The sequence below is a fragment of the Rhagoletis pomonella genome, unplaced genomic scaffold (genome assembly GCF_013731165.1).
Source record: "Rhagoletis pomonella isolate Grant_MI unplaced genomic scaffold, Rhpom_1.0 Rhpom_scaffold_00001, whole genome shotgun sequence".
NCBI lineage: Eukaryota > Metazoa > Arthropoda > Insecta > Diptera > Tephritidae > Rhagoletis > Rhagoletis pomonella.
This window is the reverse complement of record NW_023458555.1, coordinates 107,813,717-107,829,963: the sequence shown is the minus strand read 5'-3', so window position 1 is coordinate 107,829,963 and position 16,247 is coordinate 107,813,717. Positions and strand designations below refer to the sequence as shown.

General features: G+C 34.2%; 1 protein-coding gene across 1 annotated transcript in view; it reads right to left on the bottom strand.

The window, feature by feature from the left end:
- The window catches only part of LOC118749549 (peroxidase), a 573,769-nt gene that overhangs the window by 368,800 nt on the left and 188,722 nt on the right, over positions 1-16,247 (bottom strand). The window contains exon 4 of the mRNA XM_036484356.1: positions 11,318-12,023. Within this exon, the coding sequence (XP_036340249.1) occupies positions 11,318-12,023 (706 nt within the window). The remainder of the gene's footprint in view (positions 1-11,317; positions 12,024-16,247) is intronic.

The following is a 16,247-nucleotide window of genomic DNA, read 5'->3' as shown; positions in this document are numbered from 1 at the left end:
GGCTGCCATATGTCCCAGTTTCCAGGGACATGTCTTCGTTTCAGACCCTTTGTCCCCGTGTACAACCAAAATGCAAAGGTCAGGCTGTGAGGTTGTACTTATATTGTGCTCTGATTTTGGCTTTCTATTTGCTGATTCTGAGTTAAAGTTGTGATAAAAAGTGCAAATAAGCATCTTAGTGTGAAAATAAATTAAGCTAAAGCTGGATTTCCATAAGGCGATTCAACATTGCTCCAGAAAAATCGCTCGTGTAAATGGTGATTCAAAAATCGCTTGCCTCAAAGTAGACAGCAAGTCCACTTTTGCAGGCGATTATCGCCTGTTAAAAGTCGCCTCATGTAAAGGCAGCTTAAGTGAAAGTTATTGTGTCTAATATTAATTAAATGCCAATAGCATATATCTAATCTTACCGAGTCATTTGTTGCTATCATTGTTGTTGTATCCTTCGAGGTTAACTGAAATCGTTTTTGTTTTTGCGCATTTATTCTACTTTTTTGTTTACTCCTTCCAGTAATTCTTGTCATAGCTGTTTGCGGCGCGTATTAACTGTCATAATACAGTGATACTCGAACTGTTCGCTACATATATTTTAAAGCTAAATACATCAGCTCCTAAATTGTTATAATTTAGTTTGTTTGCCTTTTTATTAACATAAGTGTTATTAAATTTTTCAATATGAAGTGTGGTCTTGATAATTGTCAAGTAAAAAGCGATTCTGGACGCTACTTATCGTGCTGGCTTTGTGATGGTATTTACCATCTGAAGTGTCTCGGTTTGGACATTTGGTTTTGGTTTTACAGAAATTGGAAGAGAATTATCAGTACCAACAGAAAAATTTAAGTAATATGAAAATGTGTTTAAATCTTTTAATTGCTTAGATACCTTGCAATCTGTTAAGGTTATCCGTGTGTCTAAACATAAGCGTCTTCATAAACCATCTAAGGAAATTATTGCCGTTCCACGTTAGAACACTGGCTTAATTAATCTTTCTTCCCCATATTCTTCAACATCAGAACCCTCAGCCTGAAAAGAGCGTGTAACGAAATCTGGTTCGAATAATAACGAGCCTGAAGTATCTTCCCCTTCCCCCATTGAAGTGGTGGCATCGTCTTCAAAGCCTCCACCGCCTTCCCTATCCTCAACTAGTAACGCAGTAACTCAACCCCTTTCGCCGGTACTCGAGTCTGATACAAGAAAACTGGTTGTGGTTCCACCAAAGAAGTCAATTTTTGTTTCTAGATTTTCGAGAGACACTTCCGAAGACGATATAAAGTTTAACATCCCATCTAAAATTAAAACTGTCGACTTAAGCATCAGAAAATTTAATAATAACAATGGCAAAATATTTTTTTATTTTTAGTTTTATTTCAACATATTTTGATTAAAATAAAAACACTGATAAAAATAAAATATTTCACACAAACAACAAAAAAGATAATCGATAATCGCATGAGGCTATTGCCTGAAAATTTTAAAATGCAATTAATGACGTTGTACTACTATGATAGCACGGCCCAGTAATCATGGTCAACTTATGTATCACTCCCCATACAAAAAAAAATCGGTACTGTTTTTCCACTGGAATTATAAAATCTATTATATTTTAAGACTTCCACCAAAATATCTCGCAAAAATATTAAGATTTACCTGAGATGGACCGATTTAAAAATACCTCCATAAATTTAGCAATAACGCAAATTTGTATTATATCCCACTTGAATCTGAAAAAACACAAATGTGCTTTATTTCACTTCTCGTTGAGCAATAAGGCCAACTTTTAAACTTAACAATTGAGTAATAAGGCAAAATGGTGCACATAGGTTACCCAGTTACATTTGACAAAAAGTAGTACATGAACAAGTTAAATGGACGGATTTGTAAGTATACAATTTTGAAAGTGCCCAGTATCGCGGCGGTCCTCGTTCGACGTCGCACTCGCGCTCGCGACCCGCACCCCCTCCCCTCCTTTCGCAATTATGCACTGGTGGCACTATAACCGTTTAGAAAAAATAAAAATAAAATGACACTAGTTCACTTCTGAAACTGCTTTTTAATGTCCAAGTAATGGGAATTATTGTGTATGGTGTTATTGCATGCATCCCACCCATAGTGGAATTTACCAGGTGTCAATGCCTTATTTGAAAATTTGCCTATAAAATGAGAATATAAGGCAGCCGAATGTCAGAAAATAAAGTGAGAAAGCCGTTTAATTAGTTCACCTATTTATTGCGACATGGTTCCATGCAAACATTTTAAAGTTTTCCAGCGATGTTTTTAACATATTAAGAAGCATGCAGATAAAATTCATACAAAAGCGCTATGTCGAATATGCCCAGCTGTTGTTAAAGACGATGCTTTCCCTATATTTTGTTAGACTTTTCATAAGTAAAAATATTTTGTGAATATTACTTTCATCGTATGAATTATATCACATTTTTTGTTTAATTCAAGGCCTATCAAACATTTTTGGGGCATTTGAGCAAAAACAACATTTGCCTGTATTTTGTTGTTGCTTCTGGTATCGAAAGTGTGAGAAACTGTTCTGATTTCTTTCTTCAAAGCGTGCCATGTGAAATACAAAAAAAATCAAAAATTTAAATTAATTTAATTAATGTAAACTATTAATTTAATTAATTTATACTATCGTACAGTGATTATTTTTTGGATACGAAATTGCTCAATCCTTCAAGTGTTTTTGATTACTTACATCTCGCAAAATAGTCTCTTATTCGACCTTCTCTAACTCGCAAACGAAAATTGAAATAATCTCACATTTATCGAGAGTTTCAAATATTTCGGCAAGGATTTTTTTTTTAAGTTTTTTTTAAATTAAGTTGTTCAAAAATACATATTGTTTCCAGCATACCAGAAGAGTCCGCTGGGTGCAACAATTAGGACTCCCTGTACGGTGATGCTCCTAGGGAGGCTGCGAAAAGAGTCCCAAAGGAGCATGCCCGCAGGTGAAAAGGGCATTCTCAATATATATATTTATATGAAAAAAGTGCACCTTTACGACTACTTAAATGAGTGATATCGCAAAAAGCAAAGACTCCTATTCACCTATGATTTTATGAGAAGGACTCCTTAAATCCTCCGATGATAACCAAGACGGAGTGTTTTCGGAGTGCTGCGATAATATACCGGAAAGGATGCTTTACGGTTTTTCAAAATGTTCTTAATTTTGTTTATAATTAATAAATATTAAAGTATTTTATCATTTATTTTTATTGAAAAACGCTAAATTAAAGTGAAATAAATCAAAATAATATTTTTTATCTTGTTTAAAATACGTTCCTTTTAGGTTTGGAACCTTTTTGCGCCCGCTCTATGCAATTCTTTGCCTGAACCATTATTTATTTTCTAATAAATATATCTGAAAAGTTCTTAAGTTACGCTGGATTCCCACTAGTCATTAAATAGCAGACATTTTAATGACAAATTTGGGCATTAAAAAATATTCTTGTCATTACCTTAAAAAAATACCCATTAAATTCATTTCCACTTGGCACTTTTTAAATGCCTCCTACTTTTGGTCATTTCAATGCCTAGTGGAAATTCGGCATTAGGCAAAGTAATTTTGTATGCATTAAATGCATTTGAAATTGCCATAACATCAACAGTTCTTTTTGCGGTGTCCGTTTTCAAGAATATTCAGAAACGACGATAAGTTTCTTCTTGAATGAATTTTTTTTTATTTCACCGACTAGATAACCAAAAACACTTTATATATTCTGAGCACTCGTTCAAAGAGTTGCTGTGGGCGCTCCATAGTTGTTGCCTTAAGAAATGAATGTAGCAATGCTTTGTTCAGTGTACAACTTTAAAAAAATTTCCGTGCAAATATTGCAAAAGTGGTCTAATAATTCTTAAACCTGAAATGTTTGTGTAAAGTTTCAGATCGAGCACTTTAATTTGATACATGACTTTTACGATTAGTAGATCGCAGGAAATAAGCGCCTTGCCTTAGAATAATATATAATATAATAATAGATTGGCGCTTACACATATGTTAGTGTTTGGTCGAGCATCTCCTCCGAATTGTGGCGTGCGCCTTGATGTTGGCACACAAAGCGGAGGGACCCACAGTTTTACGCCGACTCCGAACGGCGATTGTATTTTTATGAGAAGCTGTTTTTCATGGCAGAAATATACTCGGATGTTTGCCATTGCCTGCCGAGGGACGACCGCTGTTAAGAAAAAACCTTTTTTCTATATTTTTTGCGATAATTTGTTGAGTTGGTACACTGTTACCATTTTTGTATATTCTGCGTTTACCATTTTATCATTACTTTCATATTATTTTTGGCTTCTAGTTCCTGTACTTCTTTCAGCCACGAAATAGTTGGTCATATTATGAACGTGTGTCTGCTCAAAGAATTTAAGCGAAGTCTCGAAGTCAAATTGAAGTGATTTTTTTTGTTTTCTTCGCTTTTATGGTCGCTTTGCCAGCGGCTCCACTATGCAGCCATACGTATGTACTAGGGATGTTCACTTTTTCGATTTTTGCGATCCCGGGATATTCGGGACATCGTTCATTCCGTCCCGGGACCCCGGGATTTAGATATTAAAACGTCTTTAAAAGAGTCACAACTCAAAATAATACGTTTGTCAGAGAATGCGACACACACTAGCACATGGTAATCATATAGGTAAGGGCGACTTTACGCGGGCCAATTATAACAAAAATTTGCTCCAGATTTTGCTGAAAGATAAATAAAAGCTCTCCGCACATTTTTAGCGCATAATCTCAAAAATGCCAAATTTTGAGTTGTATTGTGTGGCTGAAAGAAGTTTATAATACTATTGGCAGAAATAAAAGAAACGCCTTATTTCAACCAGTTTAGTCTATATTTATTTACTTTATTTAATACTAGCTTTTACCCGTGGGTTTCACCCCACGTCTTTATACAAATATGAAAAATAAATTATGTAAAGATATGTTTTATTTCTGCTCTAATTTTACTAAAGGAGAATACCGAAGGACAGTTGTATATCTTGGGTGTTATGTAATGAAATGTAATAATAACTTTTTGTCACAGCAGGTGTTTTAATTTACATTAAAATATCTCCAATAAATAATATATGGTCGTATCAACAAAATGCAAAACCGCGTATCAAGATAATGTAAAACCGCGTATGTGAGGTTGCATAAATTATTTTCTAGATAGTAAAAACACTCATATTTCAAAATGGTTCTCTTTTTTTATAAAGAAATCGCATTTCTGGCAAGTATATTTCAGGACGAATGGATAAGAATTGAGCCGAGAGTTTGTGTGTCCAAATCCAGTTTTTGGCAGCAAATGTCAGTTACGCGGTTTTGCTCCTTAAACGACGATATGTATGTAAGTAATAGTAGAAATACCAATGTTGTAATATTAAAATTTTAGCTATCTATTTTCTTTGGAATAATATCTCTAATATTATTTCGCAGCATGTTTTTAATACTTCAAAGCCTCTATTAACATAAATGCATTTTCCAATGCAATTATCATGGATTTTATTTTCTATAAACTTTTAGGTTTTGCTTTAAGGCATTCTAGTTTATTGTCATTGAAAAAGTTAAGTGAACTGAAAACTGAGTTCTGTAAATTCGAAAGGCATATCAGAAAGAATTAAAGGGGCCATGTAAATTGTGGTTCCGAAGTTATGGCTGATACAAAATTCAACGCCTGTGTTATGCGTTAGGCCCCCCTTTTACAATCTCATCTATATAAACATACCTTACTATAAGCACCTATGTACCATAGATATGTCTGCAAACCAAATTTCAAGTTTATGTGACTTTTCAGAAGTTATGGCTGATTAAAAATTCCACGCCTGTGAGATGATCCAGGCCCCTTTTACAAACTTATGTATATATAATTTACTATAAGCACCTATGTACCATAAATATGTCTGCATACCAAGTTTCACGTTTATGTGACTTATGGTTCCGAAGTTAAAGCTGATTAAAAATTCCACGCCTTTGGGATGTGCCACGCCCCTTTCACAGACTCATTTATATATATACCTTACTAAAAGCACCTACCATAGATATGTCTGCATACCAAATTTCAAATTCATGTGACTTACGGTTCCGAAGTTATAGCTGATTAAATATTTCACGCCTACGGGAGGTGCCACGCCCCCTTTTACAAACTCATTTATGTATACCCTACTATAAGCATCTATGTACCATAGATATGTCTGCAAACCAAGTTTCACGTTTATGTGACTTATGGTTACGAAGTTATAGCTGATTAAAAATTCCACGCCTTTGGGATGTGCCACGCCCCCTTATACAGACTCATTTATATATACCTTACTAAAAGCACCTACCATAGGTATGTCTGCATACCAAATTTTAAGTTCATGTGACTTACGGTTCCGAAGCTGATTAAATATTTGACGCCTACGGGAGGTGCCATGCCCCCTTTTCCAATTCCGCCCATTTTCCCCCATAAGTATGAAATTAATTTCATTTATCTCGACACCAAGTTCCACTACTCTACCAAAAATTGTTTAAGAGATATACGACATGAACACGCCCCTTTTCCAGTACTGCCGATTTTTTTCTATGCCTATAACCTTCCCGGGATAAAAACAAATAAGTGTGCAAAGTGTCGTGCGATTCCATGTCGCGGTTCAAAAGTTATAACGCAATAAACAAACAGACCTTCACCCTTATATATATAGATTTAAATTTTTTTATAAAAGTCTACCTCATTTTATATATAATTAACTGCATTTAAATGCGCACTTTAAAATTTTTAGAAAAATTATAAAAATGCAAAATAATGCCAAAATTTCAAACTTTTTACTCAGCATTTTTAGAAAAATTTGAGGGACGCAGTTTTATAATAGCTCAATATATGACAACAACAGAAATGAAAATCATTCATACACTATAGGTGATTTGGAAAAAATTGTGGAAATAGCTGATCTCGCCTTGTTATAGGTTTTTATTTCATTTTGAGCGCCGAGCGATTAAAAGCGGATTGTGTGATTAATATTTAATTAATATGAGTTATAATAAGTTTAATAATTGCGCAGTACTATTGCAAAATGTATTCAAACAAATATTTTTTAAAAGTATGCGTATTTAAAAAAGAATTGTTTGTACATCTCTATTATAAAAGTGATTTGTGTTATTTATTATTACCCTCTGAAGGTATTATATTCGTTTTTGGTTTTAAAAACTATATTATAACAAGATGTCATTTTTAAAATAAAATATTTGTTAAATCGATTTCATGAATTTTTTTTGAAAAAAATTGGCGATTTTTGGCGATTTTTTTTCAGAAATTGCGCTTTTTTTGAAACAATCTGGACACACTGAAGTAGATTATCCTCATTTGCAAGCTTAACTTCCTAATCTGTAATTAGAAAAAGAGATTAGCCATATAAAATTCGTCCCTTGTTTATCTGTAATTATAAAATAATCTCAGATTTAGCCAATAACTTTTCGGTGTCCATCCTAGTTTTATCGATTGTTTTTGCGAAGAAGAGAAGAAAGCTGAAATTAGTCAAGAACGCAGAACGTAAAACGCAGTCTGTATACGCAGAATTTGGCGATTACTGGAGCCCTCAGTGTTGGTTACTACAGTGTGCCATTCATCAATGCCTTTTCATAAACTTACCTTTTCAACTACAATTTTTCGTGCTATAATAGATTGCAGCTAAATATAAACTACTTAGTTTTCAACAAAAAACCTTATTCAATAGTAAATTTCAAATATTTTAAACGTATTTTGAATAGGAACTTATAACCTTTTTACCATCTGCAAAACTGACAAAGTGGCAACCACCTATAGAAAGAAGGAAGAAATCAGATGACACGGAAAAGTCTAAATTCCGCGCTAAGGGCTACAACTACAGAAAAATTCTGCGGTGTTGAGTTTTCATTTACGTGGCGCTCTGGTAAGACAGATCGTGTCAGCTGACTCGGGTTTACGTACCGGTAGGTTTACGTTCTTGACTAATTTCAGCTGAAATGCGAAATGTAAAATTAAACAAAAATGGACGCTAGCAAGGAAAAGAGGTTTGTAAAGGTATTTTTAATAAAATATTAAGTTAAAATATATTTATATTGCTTAATATAGTAGAAAAACGTGATCACGGTGGCACAGAGAAGAAACATAACTTTTCCTTGAGATGTGAGAATAACAAGCACAAAAAATTTGAGATTTACCTGTGTAAACGGGGTGATTAAAAACGAGCTTTGATTGAGATAATATTTATATGTGAACATACTTTAAGTGCAAAAAGAGCCGTGAGCAAATCATGCTGCCATAACATTTTTTAATAAAGTTCCTCCAAATATGCCATACAAATACGTATGTATTTTTTTATACCCGAGCGCACTTGTGCACAAGGGTATTATAACTTTGTTCACATAACGGTTGTTTGTAACAGGCAAAACGAATCGAGATAGATATAGACAAATGTATACATAAATGATCAGAATGAAAAGAGAAATCGATTAAGCGGTGACTGTCTGTCCGTCCGTCCGTCCGTCCGTCCGTCCGTCCGTCTGTGCACACGATAACTCGAGTAAAAATTGAGATATCTTAACGAAACTTCGTACATGCACTTCTATTGGGCGTGGGACGGATGGTATTGAAAATGGGCGAAATCGGACAATAACCACGCCTACCTCCCATACAACGGTAATTTTCAGAAATACGAAAACTGCGATATTTTAGTAACTACTGAAGATAATTCACTCAAAATTGACATTTAGAATAACTTTTAGACGAGAAATAAGAATATTAAAAATTTTTGAAAAATGGGCGTAGCCACGCCCACTTATAGTTACATGTGTATATTTTGGAAACCGCTGCACCAATTTCTTCCAAACTTGGCACAGTTGTTGACCTTGGTACAGCATACCAAATGGCCGAAAATTTTTAAAATCGGACAATAACCACGCCCACATCCCATATAACGGTAATTTCGAGAAATACGAAATCCTCGATAAATCAGTAAATATTAAAGCTAATTTATTCAAAATTGACGGTTGCAACAATTCAGGAAATACGCTTATGATAAAATTTTGGAAAATGGGCGTGGCACCGCCTAATTATGATCACATTTATGTATATCGGTAACAGTCCTAGCAATTTGTACCAAACTCGGTATGATTATTGTGCTTGCCACATAAAAGCAAACCGTTGAAAATTATTGAAATCGGACTAAAATTACGGCCGCTTTTCATATAACGGTAAATTTCAGAAATGCTTGAAATTTCAATATTTCGAAATTTAAGGATGCTAGTTTACTTAATATTTATACACCCGCTTATCATGTAGCGGTAGCTTTCGGAAAGGTGGAAAACATATATTTAATACTTGCGCCGGGTATTTAATGTTCGGCTCCGCCCGAAGTTAGACTTTCTTACTTGTTATAAATGCAATTCATCTGGCAATCGAAAAATAAACTTTCAAATAAAGACAAAACGTGAAAAAAAACCATCACAATTTGATACGCGTAAATGCAATTATTTTAATTTGTAATTATATATCCATTTTTACACCAAACAAATTTAACGTTCAAAATTTTGCATATATAAATACTTATGTCGAGCATCAAAACAAAGAGAAAAAGTAATAGATGGCCCGCAGAGTAACCGTTGCCAAGTTTCTAAGTGACTTAAGTCTAAAGAGCCGGTTATATTTACATTGTACTGCAGCGCACAACATGAGTACTGTCACATATCGAATCGGTTTAATGAGTTTTGCACATGATTCAATAATACAAGGTTAGATAATTATTGACAGCTGCGGTTTGACACTCCCTTACAAAAGGTTGCATTTACGAAGGCCGGAGAAAGGGGAAGAATGAAATCTCTTGGTGCGAAAATGGTAGTAGAAAGGTACGCAAAGTAGGTAATTAGTAGTGGAATTCCTTTTGTAAATTCTAATGTATTTGCAGGAAATCTGGCATTTTAAACTAAATGATGAACGCAATATTGATATATCTACATTAATTAAGTAATCAATGTGCTATTTAGCTGTATAAAAACTGAAAAATGATTCAAAATTAAAATAAGACTACTATGATATTGATGTAAACATCCAATTTAAAAACAGTTTATGTTTTCATCAGTTAAATATGCTTCATATGCATATACAAATAAACATATTGCACAAAATCTTATACTTCTATTTCATATAAAAGCTACATTGTTTCCATTTTAATTTGCAGAGAAACAACACGGTGCCACTGCTAAGGGAGCGGTGCGAGAGAGACAACTGTCAGTTTATCGAACCTTGTATTATTGAATCATGAGTTTTGCATACAAGCGATTATCTGACGCAGCGCATGACAGGGAATGATAGCGAAATCCGGTGAATTTTGATTTTTCGCTATGTGACGTTTTAAAAGAGAGCTGCCACTCCTATTGCCTTCATTGGTCTGTTCCAGTACCCATAAGATTTACTGGAATTACTGGGAAGTCGTTCCTTTATATACATTGGATCATATTTATTATCGAAACAAAGTCGATTATAAAGTTAGTTGCCGCCATTCCATTAAAAATTAGTGTCGACTTCATTTAGGCTATGAATACGCGCTCTTCAGTTATGTCTGCCTAACTATATCCTGGAGTACTGGATTATACTAACTGATTACACTGAACAACTGATTCTAGGAGATTATGCGCTCTATGCGGAGTATGCTTCTCATGCACTGCTTTTCCATGCCCTGCACTGCAATGTAAGTATATTTAACCAGCGCTTAAGAGCACGGTTACCCATGATCGTGTACGCAGCGTACCTTAGAAGTGCGAAGAGACATCAAGTTTGCTGTTGATAGAAAGAGAGAGAAGCCAGGTCAAAGTCACGGTCATGCGGTGGTGAGTTTTTGTTAACACGCAGATCCCATAAAAATCTTGCGATAAGATAGATTGTGTCAGCTGGCACGTTTTCCGTTTTTACGTCCGTGGGTAACTGCGCTTGAAGTCTTGCATAAAATATGTCACTTGGTTTCGAAGATGCCAATAATTTCTGCCTAATAACAAAATGTTGTCACTGAAACTATTCTTTTGAATGATTATATCGTATATGCTCTCTGATTCATAAAAAAAACACAAATTTGTTTATCCTCTTAGAGCAGTCTTTCTCAAGGTTGGTCATATCGCCCCCCCAGCACGAAGCTCAGAGATGAGTAGGGGCATTTAATAAAAATTGGAACTGGTTTTAAAGATGCGCAGAAAATGTAAGTTTGAGTTAGATAATTTTAATCGGTTCTTACAAATAATTTTACTCACACGGACGGTGCACGAAATAAGTTTGAGAACCTTTGCCTTAAAGAAAAAGTAAATTTTTTTAATACTTACGAAAACCATCCAGGTATTTGATTATGTGGGTAGCGAAAAGCGGCTGCGGCAAATTCTGCGTAAGGTGCAGCATTAACAGCTGGATCGTAATCATAAGCGTATTCATTTTTTGTAATATGGTACAATAAATTTTTGTCGTAAGCATACGAAGATCCAATTAAAAGCGGTAACCAATCATAGAAAGTAATCTTTTGATATTGCGCGATATTTATTTTTCTTGCTTCTTGGAAAAGACGCTTATCCGAGAAATGAGGGTTCAGCTGTTCCAATTCCCTAGCAATTCGGTTATGTTCGCGCACAATAATGGTATGTAGTACAGCAATTGTTGGAATGAACTGATTACGCATATCTGGTATGCTATAGCATTGATAATTCCCATCTCCGCATTCAGTTTCAGGATTCATGGATAATGGCAACCAGTCACGGTTATTGACCAAACTTGTTTTAAGCAGACCGTGTTTAAAAACACGAAATTTTGAATTATGTTCTATGGAGTTGCCATAAACAAAGGAAAGATCAAGATATGCTGAAGTCATCGATATCTTTTCTGAATATGGCAAACCACTAGCGGAACATACAGCATCAGTATCAGAAGCACTTCTTGCGAAATTAAGGCACTTTTTCGCGGAACTCTGAGAAATTGGTCCGAGCGGATGAAGAAAGATTGGATAGCAAAATGTACTCTCCGGATGTGTACAGCAGTCATCTGAAGGATAAATAACAGAGACAAAACTATTATAAGAGAAAAGATTAATCAATAATTATTATATTAAGACAAATATTTTTCGAGTCATCTATAATTATTATCCAAAGAATTAGGTATATTATAAAAGTCCTTTCATAATAATTATCATAGAGATAAATATTTTTGAGTCTTCAAAGACTTTTATTTTATGACTTATATTTTAAAAGAAAAGAAATTTTAAGTCTGAAAAGATGGGACTTGTTCAAGAGCATTTCAGGATTAGTTGGGGACCAGATCGGGGCTAGGTGGAGACCAATTCGAGCCTAGATGGGGAGTAGTTTGGGACCAGTTGGGGCTTGGTTTGGGACACGTTCAGAACTATATACAAAATTTTTTCGCACTCATAATTGTTATCAAAAGACTTTTATAATATAAGTCTCAAAATAAAAGTCTTTGAAGACATAAAAATATTTATCTCAATGATAATTGTTATGACAAGACTTTTATAATAGAAGTCTCAAAATAAAAGTCTTTGCAGACTTAAAAATATTTATCTCGCTGGTAATTATTATAAAAAGGCTTCTATTATATCAGTTTAAAATAATAGTTATCGATGACTTAAAAAAATTTTCTCACACATAATTATTATCAAAAGGCTTTTATAATTTGAACGAAAAATTTGGATGAATTTTTTAAAACTGAAATAATTATTATTCTGGTTCCCTGATAAATAATAATAATTATATGGTACCTCCAATATTAAAATTGAATTATTTTAATAATTAATAATTAAGTCAGAAAGTCGGCCGCTGTGGTGTAGTGGTAAGCAGTGCGCGCTTCCACTCCGCTGCGCCTGGGTTCAACCCCTGGTAAAAGCAACATCGAAAAAAAAAAATAGAAAAAAGGTTTTTTCTTAACAGCGGTCGTCCCTCGGCAGGCAATGGCAAACCTCCGAGTGTATTTCTGCCATGAAAAACAGCTTCTCATAAAAATACAATCGCCGTTCGGAGTCGGCGTTAAACTGTAGGTCCCTCCTCTTTGTGTGACAACATCAAGGCGCACGCCACAAATCGGAGGAGAAGCTCGGCCAAACACTAACATATGTGTAAGCGCCAATCTATTATTATTATTATTAAGTCAGAAAGTAAGTACATGTCGTTAATAAACGATAGGAAAACCAACAACAATAGAAGTTATAGCTGCTGACTTCTTCATTGAGTTGGCTGGGACTTGAATAGCAACTATAACTTCTACCAGTTGTAAATTACAGTCGACGAATCTTATATTGTTCGCTTAATTCGTAATTTCGAAAAATTTGTTAAATCGAGTGATTTTTTTCTATAATAACCGCATCTTTTCAAATGAATAACTAAATACATTCAGTTTAAAAAGTATAATATATTATATTGTAATACATATAAATATATATGTTGTATAAATATATTATATTGTATTTAATTCAACGAACAAATAATTCGAACGTTTTTCGCACTGCAATTTTTTGCAAATCTCTTAATACCGAAAGCAGGGTTGTGTGATTTCAAATCCTTTTTGATTTAAAATCCGTTTTTAATAAACAAATATATTGATTTACGATTTGGTTTGTTGGCCAAATAAAAAATAAAATTTATTTGCGATTTAATTGGTCAACCATATAAGAAATAAATTTTATTTGTGAATTGCTTGGTCAACCAAATAAAACACAAGTTTTATTTGTGATTTACTTGGTCAACCAAATAAGAGATAAATTTTATTTCTGATTGGCTTGGTCAACCAAATAAAATATAAGTTTTATTTGTGATTTGATTCGTCAGCCAATTAAAAAATAAAATTTATTTGTGACTTGAATCGCCTTCCACATAAGAAATAAAATTTATTTGTGATTTGATTGATAGAGCGGATCAATTTGATTCGTGATTTTTCAGCTAAATATTACTTTTTTATGCAACACACATACGATATTCAGTTATCTCCCAACTTCCACTTCGGGATTTTTGGGACTATTTCGAGATTTTCTGGGTTCTCGGGACCATATCGGGATCTGCTTAGAAATTTTCGGGGTTCTCGGGATCTTAGGGACTACTTCAGGATTTTTTGGAGTTTGTGGACTATTGCGGGATTTTCGAGATTTATTAGGAATTTCTTTTTTTTCGAGACTACTTCAAAATCTTCGGAATTCTCGGGAATATATCGAGATTTTTGAGACCATTTCGGAATTTTCGGACTATTTGGGGATTTTCGAGATTTCTCTAGGATTTGCGGAACTATTTCGGGATTTTTGGGGTTCTCGGGTCCATATCGAGATCTGTGGGACCACTTCGGCATTTTTGAACTATTTCGGATTTTTGAGACTAATTCCGAATTTTTGGTACTATTTCGGAGTTTTAAGACTACTTCGAGATTTCCAGAGGGATTTTTTCGGAATTTTTGGGACCAATTCTTGGATTTTGGGACTATTTGGAGTTTTTCGAACAACTTCGAGATTTTCGGGCTTCTCTGGATTTTCGGGACTACTTCGGAGAACTTGCACTATTTCGGAATTTTCGAGACCTTTCGGGACTATTTCGGGTCTTCCAAGACCAATTACGAGAACCTCGAAAATCTCGAAAAACCCGAAATAGTCCCAATACTTCCGATTTTGTCCCAAAAATCTCTAACTGGTAGTAGTAAGTAGTCTCGAAAAACCCGAAATAGTACCGAAAATCCCGAAGAAATCGCGAAATAGTCCAACAATCCCAGAATAGTTGCAAAATTCCCGATATATTCCCGAGATCCCCGAAAATCTCGAAGTTGTCCTAAAAATTCCGATATAGTCCCAAAAATTTGAAAATCTCGAAGTAGGCTCGAAACACCCGAAATAGTCCCAAAAATTCCAAAGTAGTCCCGAAGTTCCCGATGTAAAATAATCTCGAAAATCCCGAGAAAATCTCCAAAATCCCGAAGTGGCCCCAACCATACCGAATTAGTTCCAAAATCCTGAAAATGCCGAAGAAGTCTCGAAAACCCCGAAGCAGTTCCAAAAACCAAAATAGTCCCAACCAAGTAGTCCCGATATGGTCCCGAGAACCCCGAAAATCTCGAAGTAGTCTCTAAAATCCCGAAGGTGGAAGTGGGAAGATACTTGAATATCGTATATGTGTTGCATAAAAAAGTAATATTCAGCTGAAAAAACAACGAATGCAATTGATTCGCTCTACAAATCAAATCACAAATAAATTTGATTTCTTATTTTTCTTTGATTCAAATTACAAATAAATTTGATTTCTGATTAGGAAGGTGATTAAAATCACCAATAAATTTTATTTCTTATTTGGTCGACGAATCAAATCACAAATAAATTTGATTCCTTATTTGGTTGTCCAAGCAAATCACAAATATATTTTAGCTCTAATTTGGTTGACGAATCAAATCACAAATAAAATTTACTTTTTATTTGGTTGACGATCAAATCACAAATAAAAATTATCTTTTATTTGGTTGACCATGCAAATCACAAATAAATCTTATTTTTTATTTGGTTGACGAAGCAAATCACAAATAATTTTATTTTTTATTTCAAATAAAATTTATTTAGGATTTGATGCAACTTTCAATTCAGAAATAAATTTGATTTATGGATTTGTGATTTGACTAAATCAAAATCACGCAACCCTGACCAAAAGTATCTTGATGTTAAAACCAATTACTTACATATATATTTTCTGCAGTTAACTATCGTTGACTTAACGAACCGTTTGCGTTCGTAATATCGAAAGATCAATGAGATAATTTTGTGATTCGTTAAACCGAAAACTAGATATTCCGAAAGACTGGAAGTGCACTGTATTGTTGTTTTTCCACAACATTTTTCATTAAAAACGGCCTCAAGCTCAAAAAAGATTGTTGAATATTATTATTTGCCCAAGAATAACACTAAACCAATAACTTAATGGAAGTTTAAATTTCTAAACATAGAATCTTGAAAAAAAAAACCGACAACCACATGATCAAATCTAAGTAGCTGGGTTGACTAAATGAAAAAGTGGAAAAAGCAACAACAATTTACATGGCGAACTTAGCTTAAGGGGTAATATCATTGGCTTTGAATGCCGAAGTTGCGAGCAGGATTGCCGTTTTAGGCTTTTTCTATTCCGACATCCCGGACAATTTTCCATGTCCCGAAATCCCGGGATTACAACTCCGGGATCCCGAGATTTTTACTTATTCATTTACAGAATGAAAGAGATAATGAAAACAAAAAAAAAA